A 13,342-nucleotide genomic window follows, 5' to 3' on the forward strand; every position below is an offset into this window, starting at 1 on the left:
TGGTAGCGAGATCTTCTACTTAGCCGGTGGGTTGTGGTTGCATTCATTGCCTTATCTGGCGGGGAATTGATAAGACTGCACCATCTGCGTCACCGACAGTCCGGAGGATTAAGGACTCCGTACGGAACGTCGGATCTGGAGATATGAGACACATACAGCGTGGGGTAGGTCTGTGCGACATCGGCTGTCGTTGACATCTAACGATTCCTACCCGGATGAAGTAGTTGTGTTGTTGGGGTTGACCGTTGAGATTGTCGCATCTCCAATTGGACTGTAATAGGACGAAAATTCGCCGATGATTTTGGCCTATCCATGTGTACTACAGCCGTATTTCCGAGCGCGATGTGACATCAGTGTTTCATCCGGGACACATTCACCACGTGCGTCGCTGCCGAGTTTCCAACGACGACTTGTTTCGTGATGATAATGGTAAACGGTTGCTTAAAGCTGGGTTGATTTAGATATCCGTCAATGCACGAATTGGTTCAATGCTTTCACTCGATGCGAAAAGATTCTTCGCACAAAGGTGCCGGGTTCAGTGCGGTGTATCGTCAAAACCTTCAAGAATTCATCCAAATTGGTTCTCTATCCTCATAACACTGTAATACGCATAGTAAATGGCAGACATCAGCTTCAGCACTCAAGCAAGAGATCATTACACGACATCAATTGAACAGACAATTGTACAGACAGCGACGCGATGCCCTCACGGATCCAACAATCACTTCGTCCTAGGGTAGGTTGTGGCTGGTAAAGTGCCAGTTGTGGCGGAGCGGGTCAAAAGCCACAATTATGCAAAATTCAATCCAAAAGGGGATGGTTTTGCGAGCAAAGAGGGGAGAAAATCCCTCGTAATCTAAACGATTGACCGGCGGACCACGTGATCTTATCCCCATCAATCAGAGCACTGCATTTGCTGACTCACACGATTCTCCCCCCACCTCTTCAACTAAACCGGTGAACCGGTCAACAACTAAACTCGGACCACCAAGCAAGAAAAATACGTCAACGGTCAAAGCGTCCCCGGAAACTGTTGGTTGACATTATTGCCGTCGGCGTTTCACACATAAACCCTAATATTAGCACCAATCATGGTCTTCCCAGGCACACTGAGTCGCGGCTGTACCCGCTGCAGAAAGAGAAGAGTCAAGGTATGTTCAACGCACAGATCAATCCGTATTGGTCCCCCTGCATGATCTGATATTAACTTTTTTTCCTTCTTGGCAGTGTGATGGAAGACGGCCCGGATGCGAGCGATGCGAGAAATACAAGGCTCCTTGTCCAGGCTACGAGCGCCCATTGGCCGTTCGGTACTACGGGAAGCCTGGCGAAACCCTTGAGCGCGAGCAGCCTGCTGGCTCAAGTACGTCGCATACCTTTGCAATTGAGGGAGGGTACAAGGAAGGTGGCGAAGGAGGGACGATTATTCGGTTCAAAAGCCCTGTCTTGATTAATCCCGTCCTTCGCCAACCACAGCCTTCTCTCGAAGAGGAATCCCTGACTTTCTTTCTGCATGAATACTGTGTTCATCCCTCCCAAGGGGTCTTGCGAGGCCATCTCGACTTCCTGGAGGGCATGTACAGGAATTCCGACCGTGCGTCATGCATACGGCCGAGTACCCTTGCTGTAGCATACCTGTCACTTTCGCGACACTATAAATCTTCAACGCTATACATTACAGCAAAGAAGTACTATGGGGCTGCTTTGCATTCTGTTAACAGAGATCTCTCTGTAGCAAATAGAGAATCACTAAAGGAGGAGACGTTGACATCTCTTATGCTCTTGGGTATTGTTGAGGTAAGTAACTAGCCCTGGCAATTTGCATTTGCTAACAACGTGGAGGATTTGGAATGTCAAGGTCAAGACATAAAAACAGTGCATATGAAAGGCATCGCAATGTTGTTTGAACGTGTCGGACAGAAAGTACTGAGCAATATTTCATCATCGCTATATGGCTGGATATTTGTGCATTTGGTAGGTTGATCACATCTTTCCTGGACATATCACATCAAACCTTGCCCATAATACACGACATATATGCTAACAAAAGGATCAGCAAGTCCCATCGCTTATGTCCAAGCAGCCTATGAAATGCCTTGTCATTCCCGAAAATCAGGTGGACATGACGAGCCCTGTCATGCGCCTGGCATCGGTCGTTGCCCACTGTGGCGACTTTTACAGGGCTGCCAGGCAAATCACAACTTCAGACGAACCCCCTGCCATGCAGAAAATCATGCTTGTGAAAGTCCTCCAACAAGCCTTGGCAATAGCTCAGGGACTGGCCATGGCCGAGGAAGAGACTATGCCCCCGCAGCAAACGACTGAAAAACGCCCAGAAGGCCAAACTATTGCTGCATTCAGTTCACAATGGACAGCTGCCACGTGGTGCTTCTTCGCGTCGTGCATGATTGTCTTCTTTACAATGGTATACAAATGCTCCATTTTATTGTTGGGACTAGCTCCATTAGATGATCAAGAAAAGCAACTGGCTGAAACTACCGCTGGTATCTCTGATATGGCGCTCAAGAAGACGATTCACGTATTCTGCCAGGCTTTGCCGTATGTCTTCGGGGAGGTCGATGCCAGGGGACGGCCTCTTGCTCAGCCAAGACGGCAGATAGCTGTTATGTATCATATGGTTTGGCCGCTTTCAGTTGCGATTGCAAGTATGCATAGCACCCCTCAACAGATAGCACTTTGTAAGATGAGGCTTGATATGATTCGAGACCTCTATGGCTTGAAGCTTGCATGGTATTCCGTGGGCCTAGCACGAGATGTATTGGGACTTAACGACGTGGAGACGTAGACTTTAACGATTATATATTTGAACTAATAGAAATAATATAACATACTGCTTTCGGAATGAGCACCATGCGCCCCTACTTCACTCAGTCATCCTTAGATACCACTCAGTAAGATGATAGCTTTCTATCAAATGTACTATTGTAATAGAATGCTTTCATGCTTCAGCTTTCCCCACCAGGTAAACTCTTGAAGCTTGGGTATTGGTGCTGGCTCTTCCCACTTTCCGCTCTTGTCTCGTTGCATAGTTAGCTTTGCTTTCGCCTCCTTGTCGTCGCCGCGCCGTAAGATGACCATCCCAACCCGTTCGAAACGATCACTCTTTTCCCTTAGAACCAATATGACAATGTTGGCCTTTGGTGATTTCCTTCCGGACTGCAGAATCATGACTGGAAGCTGGAACTGACGGATTCCTGCCAGCGCCTCGTTGTCGAGATACAAGAAGGAGTGGTAAGTAATATCGGTGGCCTTGGGAAGAATAGCCCAAGCGCCATCTCGCATCGTTGTTTTGTTGTCTCCTTTGTCTGGTTCAACTGGCTCTGAGTCCCACTTGATAAGTTGGAACGACATATTTGTCATCAGCCCTCTCAGTTCGATGACGGGCTCCATCTTTGGTGGAGGATTTATGCTGCATTGCCTTTTGTAATCATCGAGTGAGATTGAATGTTCCGGTTTGAATGATCGAAGTTCATCATCCAAACTTTCGCGACTGGTCGTTTTGGATTCAAATAACCGAAGGTCATAATCCGGATTGTCGCGGCTAGTCGTTTTGATTTCACCTTTCCAGCCGGTCCAAGACCAGCTAGGGAAGTTGACGTTTCTGACCCCAGGTTCAATATGATACCAAGCATTGATAAGATGGACACCCTTCTTGTGAATAGAAATCGGGCTGCCACGCAAGTGAAAGTATTTGTTATCTTTTCGTGAGTAATTGAGTATCCCCAAAAATGCTTTCAGAATGTCGCTATCGTGTGTAAGGTTTCTCTTACTGAACTCCATCAAATGCCCGCCAATATCATTGGGATCCGAACGAAGAGGCTCAGTATCCGTAAGCCTAGCTGTCCTTTTTTTACTCGGCTCATCAATTCGATGAAGCACACTCATAGGAATTTCGAATGACTCGAGACAACTCATGTTATTGCACTGAAACATAACTTGCTCATCAGTAAAGAAAAGCCTTCTGTGCGACAGGATCCCTTCCTGAAACGTCCAGCCACGTGAAGCCCATCGGCTGGACCGTATCTTTTCCGCAGGAGGTGTACCGAGGTAGGTGAACTTTGCGTCAGGAACGTGAGCATATCGCAGCACTGGATGGGGATTGCGAGGGTGAGTAACACCAGCCAGACCATAGGTACTGTCTTCCCCAGCAGCATCTACTATCGTAAAGACTGCTTGCGAATAGATCTCATCCATCCTCTCTATCTGTCTCTGCTTTTTGGATTCGTCGTCATCCTGGAGGATACACTGTAGTGAATTAGCTCCTGTCATCTTGATTTCATTCCACATACATGTCGGTCGACCCATAAATATTGGCAGTTGAGTTTAGTAACAACCTCGATACTGTCCTTGACGACTTGAGGGAAATCGTCTTCGACATCCCCCCAAACATAGGACAAGGCAGCATATTCGCGACCTTCCTTTAAAGCGACAACTTTTGGTTTGTCTAGGTTGATGTATTCCCGCTTTGTGCAGTCGATGACTTGTAAAGTTTCGGTTGGAGAGGGAATACCTGGCTTGCAGCCGTCCGTATGCTTTTCGGCACAATCTTCTATCCACTTTGCAATTAACCCAAAATTGATATTTTCATGTTCAAATCGCTGCTCTTCAGAGGCAGCTGACTCTTGAAGTGATGGCTCAACTGCTATCACATGGCCGAGATGTGTTGTGTCAGACTTTGACTGATTGCTTTCCGGAACAATAGATAGAAGGGTCGTGTCCGGGTCTGACGAGGGTTTGAGCTTCCTGCCAGGTGTGAAGGTCTTGGTTAGATTGGACGCTTTTAAACTGCATTTTGAAGCGTCCAAGTTCGATGGTTTTATACAAGCGAGTAGCTGGCAAACTTGACAGGGAGACGACCGCAGGTGTTCGTGAAATTCAGTAATCGGGTCCTTGAAGTAGTCCGCTGGGTCGTTATTTTGTGACTTTCGGGCTAGTGCAAACTGTTTTATATCATCACAGCGTTCACAAAGATGATTTAGCTGTGACTTTGCCTTGACCGACCGCTCATCGCTTGACGAAGACCTTCGGCGTTTCATTGAAGTGAGTTGATACATGTGGGATTGGAGACAGGCACAAATGTAGAGCTTCGGATTATATTACGGCAAGCAATAAGTCCTTAGTAGAAGATGAACAGTTGTAGAAGGAAGGATCAAGATGATAAATGAACAAGAAGAGGGGAAGTTAGAGATGAGCCAATGGGCCATCCTGGTAACAATGCAGTGGTGCTGGCTGACAAATATTACCAGTCAATCCCAGAATGCCTTACCTTGGAACTCTGCCTTGGGCTGCTTATCCGCATCCCGCCAACATGTAGATCTTACTGTTTTGAGTTCTTTTCAACGTCCAGCAGACAAGGCGTACAGGTGAAATTACATTGATTGCAGATCTTTGATAACATAGCTTCCAAGGTCGCCCACTTACAGCGAAGATCTGTAATAAAGCAGAAAGTTTCCTAACCTCCGTATCGCCGATCCTCGGGGCGATCTTAGCGGAACGGGCCACTCCGCCTGACAACAGCTCAGTTTGCTGACATGTTATGCATTGTCACTGTGGGGCTACCTAACTCGGGAACCTACATGACATGTATGATATGATGTTTTATTACACGTTGATCTTAACGAGCCGTCGATTGCGGCGCGGTTGACGTTGCTGACTTTAATGACTAACACTACCCCCTGCTCATCAAGAACGTGTAGGTCGGCTTTGCCGTGGTCAAGCCTGTTAGGAGTATGGCTATAAAGAATAACAGGGTCCAAAACCATCATCTTGACTGGTTTGATAAGTGCTTCGTTCGTCTGACGCTTCTAGTGCATGGCCTTCTTAGTCTCCTCATTCTCAGATGTCAGGGAGGAGATGTCGAGTACTTTCCTCAATCGTTTCGCACGGCGGAGTAATATGGTGTCATGGCTCCTTTCAGGTAGGAACACGAGCATGATGACGAAAACCGGCCCTGTGGCCCAGAGGACCTCCCAAAGACTCCACCTCCACCCTTCGACCGGGACGTTGAATCCCGAGATGATAGACGCAAGAGCCGGGCCGCACGTCATCGACCACGCCCACAACATCATGGCCTAAGGTAGCTTGTCGAGCGAAAGCATATCCTGTAAGGTCGCTCTGCCGGTCGCTAGGCATGGCGAGCCAAAGAAGCCTTGGGGAAATCTCAGTACAAGCAGCCTCGGGTAGTTGGTAACCAAAGAAGTAGAGATGCAAAGCACCACAAAGATTGCCATTGTGATGATATAGGCGGATTTCGTCCTATCGAAGAGATTTTGGAAAGAAGACAGAATCAGAATAGTAGAAGACCGACACCGTAACCAATCAGATACAACGCAAAGGCCTAAGCAGCCGAGATGTGGCCAACTCCAAACTCTTCCATCATGCCTTCTTCGCTATTGGCAACGATGGCTCCTCTCATGTAGACTGCAAAGATGTAGAGATAGATTTGAGCTGACACAAGGCTTTTCTTATGCCAAGGCCAGTTTTGAGGGTTAGCCGGGTTATGGCCGTTATACCAGCCAACTACATGTTGGCCGTTCTTTTCCTCAACCAGCCCATTAGCGACAAGATGTTCAATTGTCGCAATCCTTGCTGTCGTCTTGAATGGCGGACTACGCGTGGCGTTCCTTGATGATGCGCCTGAATTGTTCATATCATGCACAATTATCCGAGACTGCAAGTCGGTGACTGTGATATACCATTGGCCTTTTGATGGATCCCAGGAAGCCTCCGTGACGCGGTGCTGAGTCCGAACATGTTTAAACAAGTCGTACTTAGCAACGAAAATCTTGAAGTAATTTCGTATCTCGTCCGCATAGCCAAGAATAGTGGAAAAGTCTGCTTGAGGTTCGAAGGAATACGTGTAGTTATGGGAGGGAACATCGCATGCATAACATAGATAGTCGTTCTCAAACCAAGTCCCGCCGACCTCGGAAGTCTATATTCCTTTTGTGTGTTCTGTTGAATTTTGCCCTTAGAGATTTTAACAGTTTAGTTACGATCCTAGAGTATCCCTGCTTGCACGTGACACCCTGTGCCTGTCCAAAGGCATTCTCGATGATGTGTAGATCTTATACTCTCTTGACTCTCAACTGCAATTTTCGGACGTACAGGGTTACCGGAGTGTGAAGAAGCCCGGCACTCCGGGAGGGGTACACCAACGCTGCGGTCAATAAATTCATGTTACGCTAGTGTAAGAATGTAGCTTTTTAATTGGTCCAGTCGTATTGCCGTATCTGGTCTTGGAGCTACTTGAACTTTAATTGACCGCAGCGCCAGGTTACAACCCTGAAGCTCGAGTCTTCGATGGCAAATGCCGACCCCCGTATGATAAATAGATTGCGGGCCAGCGGGTCAGTGATCGACTTATGTAAGGTTAACGACAGGTATGAATTTATGAGGTACAATACAAACTCCGCAAGCAAACAAGCCCAAGTCCGCATGTTAGTAAAGTTGGTCGGGGCTTTGGAGATCAAGATCAATCAAACCCTTCCTGTACTAGGTTTAGTGCCACTATTCATAGAAAGAAATGCTCCACCTCTACGACGGACTTTGTTGAGTCGATGCAGCATGCCTTCTGATATTCCTGTCCGGACAACGTGCCATCCTTGGCACCATGTCCGCATCACAATATATATATTGATACATTATTCCAATGGTCATTATAGCTTGACCTTCACCTCGATATCGTACAGTTTAACATCATCATTCAATATACCAACACCTTTCACCACTAGTACCTGAGCCCTCACACTCACTCAAATATTCGCATTCTCAACATGGTGTCGTCAGGTCCACTTCGTTTCGATGGGCGCGTTGCTATCGTCACAGGCTCCGGTCGAGGCCTCGGGCGGGAGTACGCGCTTCTTCTTGCCCAGTTGGGAGCCTCTGTTGCTGTCAATAGCATAACTCCCGCCACCACACAGCAAACAGTCGATGACATCACGAAAGCCGGCGGCAAGGCAATTGCATGCGTTGGAGACGTTTCAGACAATAATGTAGCTGAAAGCATCGTCGCAAAAACCATCGATGCGTATGGACGCATCGACATTGTTATCAACAACGCAGGTATCAGCGAGTCTCTCACCATTGAACAAGTTACGCATGAACAATTTTGGAAGATGCTGAATGTCCATGTCGGTGGAGCTTTCAATATCACCAAGGCTGCATGGCCTCATATGAAAAAGCAACAGTTCGGAAGAGTTATAATGATGCTTTCTGGCATGATGTTCGGAATGCCGACCCATGTCAGTTATGGAACCGCGAAGATGGCACTTCTTGGTCTGGCAAGGGCTCTTGCAACTGATGGAAAGCATCACAATATTCTGGTCAACTCGGTTTGCCCTTCTGGTCTAACCGACCTCGCGGCGAAGCATATCCAGGACCAAGGGGTGCTCACTTTCATGCGAAATTATATGCCTGCCGTGGAAAACGCCCCACCAGTTCTGTGGCTTGCGCATGAGGATTCCAACGTCAACGGAGAGAACTTCAATTTTGGCGGGAGGCTCATGTCTCGAATTTTCATTGGAGAAACAGGTGGTTACCTTGGCTCGCGAGATGTGGATTGGACTATTGAAACGGTTCGGGATAATTGGGATAAGGTAATGGACATAGAAAAGTTTGATCTTGTTCCTGACGTGGCGACATTCGGCTCACGTCAGTTTGAGCGCGTGTCGGCTGGCGAGGGTCAGCGGTTATCAGCTGATGATCTGAACAAGGCTTTTTGATGCAAGGTCTTCGTCGGTAGATGTATAACCCAATAAAGACACCTTCACATCTTATTCTGATGGTGGAGGTACTGTCGATGTATCTGAAGTTGCCTCTGAACAGCAATTAACATATAAAATAGCCAATAAAACGTTCAGGCAAGACATACAATTCCGCCTTCTCACTCAGGAATAAAACACAATATAAAGTGTTATCACGACGCAAGCCAGGCCCGACATGGCGATTGCTTCACCCTTCATCACTACTTGCTGGAGGGGAAGCATTTTGTCTGCTCGGAAGGATTGTCGCCGATGTAGACGATCTACCTGGAGAATATGTTCCTGACGATCCTCGACAAGTAACCAAGGATCTGACAAACCTCGAACCTATGGAGGTAACAAGCAACAATGTCGAAGGCTTTCTTGCTACAACCAAGAGCAAAGACGCCAAGGTCCGACTGGCGCAGATACTTGGAATCTCTTCAGCAAACTCGGAGGAGATGTCCAAAAAAACTTCGAGCCCGAATAGTTATCACACGTACACTGACGCAGCACCAACAGGTCTTCGATGCCTCAATGGAAGCCCACAAAGACGACATAATGAAACTCTTCAAGAACCAGTCCAGGCAGCGGGCTGATATGATTGTGGGCGTGAAGACCTGTCTCAATACGCAATTCAGCTCCTCTAATAGGTCATCAAGCGGGGGTGAGGCTCACCTCCAGGCACCTTTACAGCAGGCAGCCATCGCCTTTGGAGCTCCGCCACTGCCCTCAACTCTGGCCAACTCTTCGATTTAGGTCACAAAGGATACCAGTAAAGAGCTACTGTCGCGCCTTGAGGCCGTTGGAGAAAGAGGCTTTTCAGTGTGTGTGAGGGAGGTTAAGCTTCATAATCCTTTTCGAACCGATGCGCGTATGGGTGGCGCGCTCGGGCTTCCGTTGCAACAAGGAGCATTTGGTTACGGGAAGGGAATGCCTGGAAAGGTACGGATCACGGGGGAGCATGATACAGAAGGGATTGTAGTGAAGCTTGGAGACATTGACCTGGATGAGTATGTATCGAAGGTATCATTTGTTGCTGTTCGCACTGCAGATCGAACTCACCAACATGTGTATATATGAGAAATCGATGGGTAAAAATACAAAATTCCTTCTTAAGATGATCTAGTAATAAGTCTTGCTAGACTCAGTTGTTGTTTATAGGCTATCTAAGTCAAAGCAGAAACAGCAAGTAACATACTTTATACTAATTAGCCGTCAGCATTCACAAAGCGGGGACAACATAAGCAGACCGAACAGACCGGTTTGAGAAGCTCACCGGCAAAGATGAGATACTGGCTGCATACGAGGCGCCATGGGGCGAGAGGTTCACACTACAACACTATAATTTTGACAATAACACTCGGCATATCACAGCACAGAGTCTTTATTACAGAGTCATTCTCTTAAAAGAGTAGATCTTCCTAAGATAGCAACAAGGGGGTTACAAATAGAGAAAAAGATTGTAATATAACCTGTAACTGAATTGGAATGAGGCTATCCAGAATTGCCGTGACTTCCGTAACTACCGAACACGTGTTGACGGTCTTCTTAAAGAAATTCGGCAGATAACACAGCCCCAAGAAACGTCAGTGATGCGTGTAGTTTACAAAGCACGGTCCTAACACTCATAGTCGGACTTTAAAGTGTTTAAGACCCCGCGAGCTATGTCTTCTCCACTAAAATGGAAACCGAAACCGATACCGAGACCGTTCTGTGCAGCCAATCAAGAACGGAATTTTGCATAAGATAAGGCTCAGATTCATTGTTTCCAGACTGAGCTTTGAGCTGGCATTGGCTTTAACACATCTCTTAGAGTGTGCTTAGTTTTGAGGAACGTGGAAATACGTGCTTGGGCTGTGCACATCTAACACTGCCGCGTTGCGATAGATTTACAAGACATGTATCAGATTGAATTGGAGATTTGCTGTTATTGCTAATATTTATAAACTCTTGGGGTTGCCATTACTTCTTGGTAACATCATCAACATCTTCATCAGCTCTCTCCTCTTACATACAACAATCTCTAGACTTGTACTTTTCTTCGAACCTCCAAAATGGTGCCTACATTTATCAAGAGAATGGAGCCATTCTTCACCCTCCGAAACAAGCTCCCGCTCCAGATCGTCCAGATTATTCTCATCATCGCGGTCATTTCCCTATCTGGTGCACGACTTCTACTGCCCAACAGACCTCCCGGTCGCTCCACTACTATGGGCCTTGGCATGGTAAATCAATTCTGCGGCTCAAGATATTTATCTCTAATTTTCCTAGGGTGCCAAATCTCTCATCATCATTTCTTACGAAATACTTTCCGAACATGTTAGCCGTTGCCGACGCTGGAGAAGCCTCAAGGTATATTTCATCCTCAACGCTATGGAAGTCGTCTTCTGGGCCGCCGTTGCTTTCATGATGATTCGCGGAAATTCCAGTGTCTGTATTGGAACAAGCTGTGCCCTTGGCTGGGTTGTGTTTGTACTGGCTGGAATTCTTAGGTATGCTTTCCTTTTAATTTACAACGAACAGCTTTCTAACAAATTAGCCCCCTCGCCAAATACCTTGCTGTCGTATCCTATTTGGATTGGCGATTCGAAAAGAAGCACGGCATCCATCGTGGCTCGAGCTTGACCAAGAACCAAGCTGAGCCATTCAGCACTCTTCACTCACAAGGCTCGGTTCGAGTTTAAGACGCGGGATAGAGTATCAAGATGGGATGGGGTTTTGGACGGGGGTATTATCGAAGTTGGCGTAATGTGGATGTGTAAACTATGCTATTACTGATTTTGTCACTTATTTCCTATGTACTCTCCTTTGAAATTTCAAAAATAGAAGAAAAAAGACAAAAAGCTCATCCAACACAACTCTCACACTCAACAGCTTCCATACACCACTGGAGTAACGGCCTCCATTGTGGATCCATCTCCTTCCAGATATCTAGAACAACTGATCTCCCCCATTTTTCCATATACCAAGTAGATCTTCTAACCTGATTTAGCACAACACAGTAGTGCGCGAGAACACAAAGCGCAATGGGGTTTCGTTGTTTAATAAGGTCTAAGAAATCTGCACTCACAGACAAACAAAATGTCAGGGCGACACGTAAGTCTGGATTGGCAGTTGTTCCAATACTTTTCTCAATCCAAGTGATGGCAGTTACAATAGACTCTTGACATAAAGAAGCCATTGCAGGCTTGAAGCTGGCGGGGATGGTGATCTGTCGAAGCTGGCCGATAACGGCTGTAAGGACTGGCGTCGACTCGCATGGGCTTCCTCTTAAAAAGAGACCCCCAAGTCTACTTTGATTGAGCGTCGTCTGATATTTGTTCAAGATATCACTCATGCCCCGGATTAAAACGAAGACATCCAAAAGGTCATCAATGCCAGGCTGTTGACCCGAGTTTTGTGTACTGAAACCAGCGAAAGCGCCGATGGAGAGTAATGAAGATGCGAGAAATATCTCCACGCAATTATCTTGTGAGATAGACCCAATAGCTGATCGAAGACCTTTGATAGCCTCATTCTGGTGTTGCGAAGCGCATACAGAAAACCCAGGGCGATCTGGATTCAGATGGGCTAAGTGATAAGCAGAAACTGACAAAACCTGATGTAGCAAATAAACGTGACGCAAGGCTAGCTTGGGCATCTCAATCTGCCATATGTGTTGAAGCTCATTGGCACGCGGTAAAGTTAGATAAGTGCATGTTGCGTGATGATGCATTAGCTCCAGATCCGTGACCCATGTACTCTGCTCTATAGGCTCCTGGCCTCTCACAAACTTGGCCAAGTATGGCAATGGATCTGGGCTGGCAGCAAGGGAGGTCAACATGTCGTCCTGCCGGGCAATTTCTCCCTGAGAGCGGGTCTACATTACTAAGTTAGTCATGGTTTTTTTAATACAGCGTGTAGGATAACGACTGACCATTTCAGTTGAAGGTCCTCTCGACAGCGATCGTGCATCCGACGCATCCGGATAAACACACGGTACCCCGTGTCTCGCACACGCAGTGCACGGTTGGTTCTCATCGCACTACAAGGCGTTATTAGAAACACTACTGCATGGACATATAAGAGAGGATACCTTGACTCGACGTTGTTTGCACATAAGACAACCCCTTCGGGACTTCTTGTGACCTAGACGGGGTGGCATGGTGTAATGTGGGGGCCCTTTTGGACGATTACTGACAGCGAGGTTATCTTCTGCAGAGGTAATTGCCAAGGGATGAAGTCTACTTGGTTAATGAGCGTGGGGTGGAGTTTCATCCAGGCTTATGCTATTATTAAGCGATGATGAAGTGAAACAAATTGACTGAGTCGGTCAAGTTTTCGGTATCGGTTTCGGTCTCGCTATTAAATATTTCCGGGTCATAGTCTAAAGTTTAATCATCGCCTATTATTGGTATGCTAAGCCCACTAGCTTGATATAGTACCGAGCTTAGTGAGCTAAAACAATACGCGTATCCATGCAGCTACACTCCTGATGTAACACCCTTTTCTCCTTCCAGCTGTGCTGTGGTCTATCAATGATGTTCTTGTGTCGCAATAACAAATAGGCGAATCACATCCGCCTTGTTACACAGAAG

At 46.9% G+C, this 13,342-nt stretch overlaps 6 protein-coding genes across 6 annotated transcripts; 3 read left to right on the forward strand and 3 right to left on the reverse strand.

Annotated features, from left to right (window-relative positions):
- Positions 1–946: 946 nt before the first annotated feature.
- On the forward strand, positions 947–2,827 carry B0J16DRAFT_412496 (uncharacterized protein). Its single transcript, XM_046133311.1, has 4 exons — positions 947–1,151; positions 1,228–1,797; positions 1,843–1,974; positions 2,057–2,827. The coding sequence occupies exons 1-4, from the start codon at positions 1,092–1,094 to the stop codon at positions 2,804–2,806; spliced, it is 1,512 nt and encodes a 503-aa protein (XP_045987866.1). The 5' UTR covers positions 947–1,091; the 3' UTR covers positions 2,807–2,827.
- A 113-nt stretch (positions 2,828–2,940) lies between these two features.
- On the reverse strand, positions 2,941–5,057 carry B0J16DRAFT_412497 (heterokaryon incompatibility protein-domain-containing protein; the record flags this gene model as incomplete). The annotated part of the gene is made up of 2 exons (XM_046133312.1): positions 2,941–4,266; positions 4,311–5,057. 2 exons carry the CDS (start codon positions 5,055–5,057, stop codon positions 2,941–2,943), a joined length of 2,073 nt encoding a protein of 690 aa, XP_045987867.1.
- A 1,216-nt stretch (positions 5,058–6,273) lies between these two features.
- Positions 6,274–6,774, reverse strand: B0J16DRAFT_369996 (uncharacterized protein; the record flags this gene model as incomplete). The annotated part of the gene is made up of 2 exons (XM_046130324.1): positions 6,274–6,657; positions 6,717–6,774. 2 exons carry the CDS (start codon positions 6,772–6,774, stop codon positions 6,359–6,361), a joined length of 357 nt encoding a protein of 118 aa, XP_045987868.1. The 3' UTR covers positions 6,274–6,358.
- Positions 6,775–7,424: 650 nt separating this feature from the next.
- On the forward strand, positions 7,425–8,876 carry B0J16DRAFT_336300 (uncharacterized protein). The gene has a single exon (XM_046127194.1). It carries the CDS (start codon positions 7,797–7,799, stop codon positions 8,742–8,744), a length of 948 nt encoding a protein of 315 aa, XP_045987869.1. The 5' UTR covers positions 7,425–7,796; the 3' UTR covers positions 8,745–8,876.
- Positions 8,877–10,819: 1,943 nt separating this feature from the next.
- On the forward strand, positions 10,820–11,449 carry B0J16DRAFT_395994 (uncharacterized protein; the record flags this gene model as incomplete). The annotated part of the gene is made up of 3 exons (XM_046132228.1): positions 10,820–10,990; positions 11,037–11,257; positions 11,305–11,449. 3 exons carry the CDS (start codon positions 10,820–10,822, stop codon positions 11,447–11,449), a joined length of 537 nt encoding a protein of 178 aa, XP_045987870.1.
- A 58-nt stretch (positions 11,450–11,507) lies between these two features.
- On the reverse strand, positions 11,508–13,060 carry B0J16DRAFT_336301 (uncharacterized protein). Its single transcript, XM_046127195.1, has 3 exons — positions 12,841–13,060; positions 12,682–12,789; positions 11,508–12,624 (listed from the first exon to the last, which is right to left on the reverse strand). The coding sequence occupies exons 1-3, from the start codon at positions 12,907–12,909 to the stop codon at positions 11,611–11,613; spliced, it is 1,191 nt and encodes a 396-aa protein (XP_045987871.1). The 5' UTR covers positions 12,910–13,060; the 3' UTR covers positions 11,508–11,610.
- Positions 13,061–13,342: the final 282 nt, after the last annotated feature.

This window comes from Fusarium flagelliforme, assembly GCF_020744385.1.
Source record: "Fusarium flagelliforme strain FIESC 12 MPI-CAGE-AA-0113 chromosome Unknown B0J16scaffold_2, whole genome shotgun sequence".
Taxonomy (NCBI): domain Eukaryota; kingdom Fungi; phylum Ascomycota; class Sordariomycetes; order Hypocreales; family Nectriaceae; genus Fusarium; species Fusarium flagelliforme.

Excerpts from the sequence above, each read along its gene's own strand:
- B0J16DRAFT_412496 (XM_046133311.1), top strand. The coding sequence starts at position 1,092 with ATGGTCTTCCCAGGCACACTGAGTCGCGGCTGTACCCGCTGCAGAAAG. Across the intron at positions 1,152-1,227 it reads GCAGAAAGAGAAGAGTCAAG|TGTGATGGAAGACGGCCCGG; the intron begins GTATGTTCAACG and ends CCTTCTTGGCAG. Across the intron at positions 1,798-1,842 it reads TGCTCTTGGGTATTGTTGAG|GATTTGGAATGTCAAGGTCA; the intron begins GTAAGTAACTAG and ends AACAACGTGGAG.
- B0J16DRAFT_336300 (XM_046127194.1), top strand. The coding sequence starts at position 7,797 with ATGGTGTCGTCAGGTCCACTTCGTTTCGATGGGCGCGTTGCTATCGTC.
- B0J16DRAFT_336301 (XM_046127195.1), bottom strand. The coding sequence starts at position 12,909 with ATGCCACCCCGTCTAGGTCACAAGAAGTCCCGAAGGGGTTGTCTTATG. Across the intron at positions 12,790-12,840 it reads GCAAACAACGTCGAGTCAAG|TGCGATGAGAACCAACCGTG; the intron begins GTATCCTCTCTT and ends AACGCCTTGTAG. Across the intron at positions 12,625-12,681 it reads GAGGACCTTCAACTGAAATG|ACCCGCTCTCAGGGAGAAAT; the intron begins GTCAGTCGTTAT and ends TTAGTAATGTAG.